A 496-nucleotide genomic window follows, 5' to 3' on the forward strand; every position below is an offset into this window, starting at 1 on the left:
GATTTTAGTTTTCAGATGAGTTTTGTGGTTATTGAAACGGGTAGTACTTTGTTTTGTAGTCACCATGCAAGCCCAGAAAGAAGCTCCTGCTGATATGCAATGCAAAGACAAGTTCCTCCTTCAGAGTGTTAAAACCTTTGATGGCGCAACCGCAAAGGATATCAATGCAGAAATGGTATTTATACTGTGAATGTTCAAAGTTTGTAGTTAATTTTAGCATCTTACTTTTGTTTATGGGCGTGGGGTTTGCAGTTCAACAAGGAGGCTGGGCATGTGGTTGAGGAATGCAAATTGAAAGTCGTTTATTGTCCTCCAGCTCAGCCACCATCTCCAGTACCAGAAGGTTCTGAAGAAGGATCCTCTCCAAGAGGTTCCATTTCAGAGAATGGAAACTTTAATGATACCGAATTAAACACTGTGAGTAATCGGGTGTTGGGTTTTCTTTTCCCTTTTCTTTCATCTGCGCATTTAATTTATACATCTTCACCTTCTGTTT

The 496-nt window shown here is 39.9% G+C and overlaps 1 protein-coding gene across 1 annotated transcript; it reads left to right on the plus strand.

The window, feature by feature from the left end:
* Window positions 1-19: 19 nt before the first annotated feature.
* Window positions 20-464, plus strand: LOC111787258 (vesicle-associated protein 1-2-like; the record flags this gene model as incomplete). Its single annotated transcript, XM_023667328.1, has 2 exons — window positions 20-175; window positions 253-464. Coding segments are annotated over exons 1-2 (323 nt in total), but the record flags the coding sequence as incomplete, so codon positions are not given.
* Window positions 465-496: the final 32 nt, after the last annotated feature.

The sequence above is a fragment of the Cucurbita pepo genome, unplaced genomic scaffold, assembly GCF_002806865.2.
Source record: "Cucurbita pepo subsp. pepo cultivar mu-cu-16 unplaced genomic scaffold, ASM280686v2 Cp4.1_scaffold008076, whole genome shotgun sequence".
NCBI classification, from domain to species: Eukaryota; Viridiplantae; Streptophyta; class Magnoliopsida; order Cucurbitales; family Cucurbitaceae; genus Cucurbita; species Cucurbita pepo.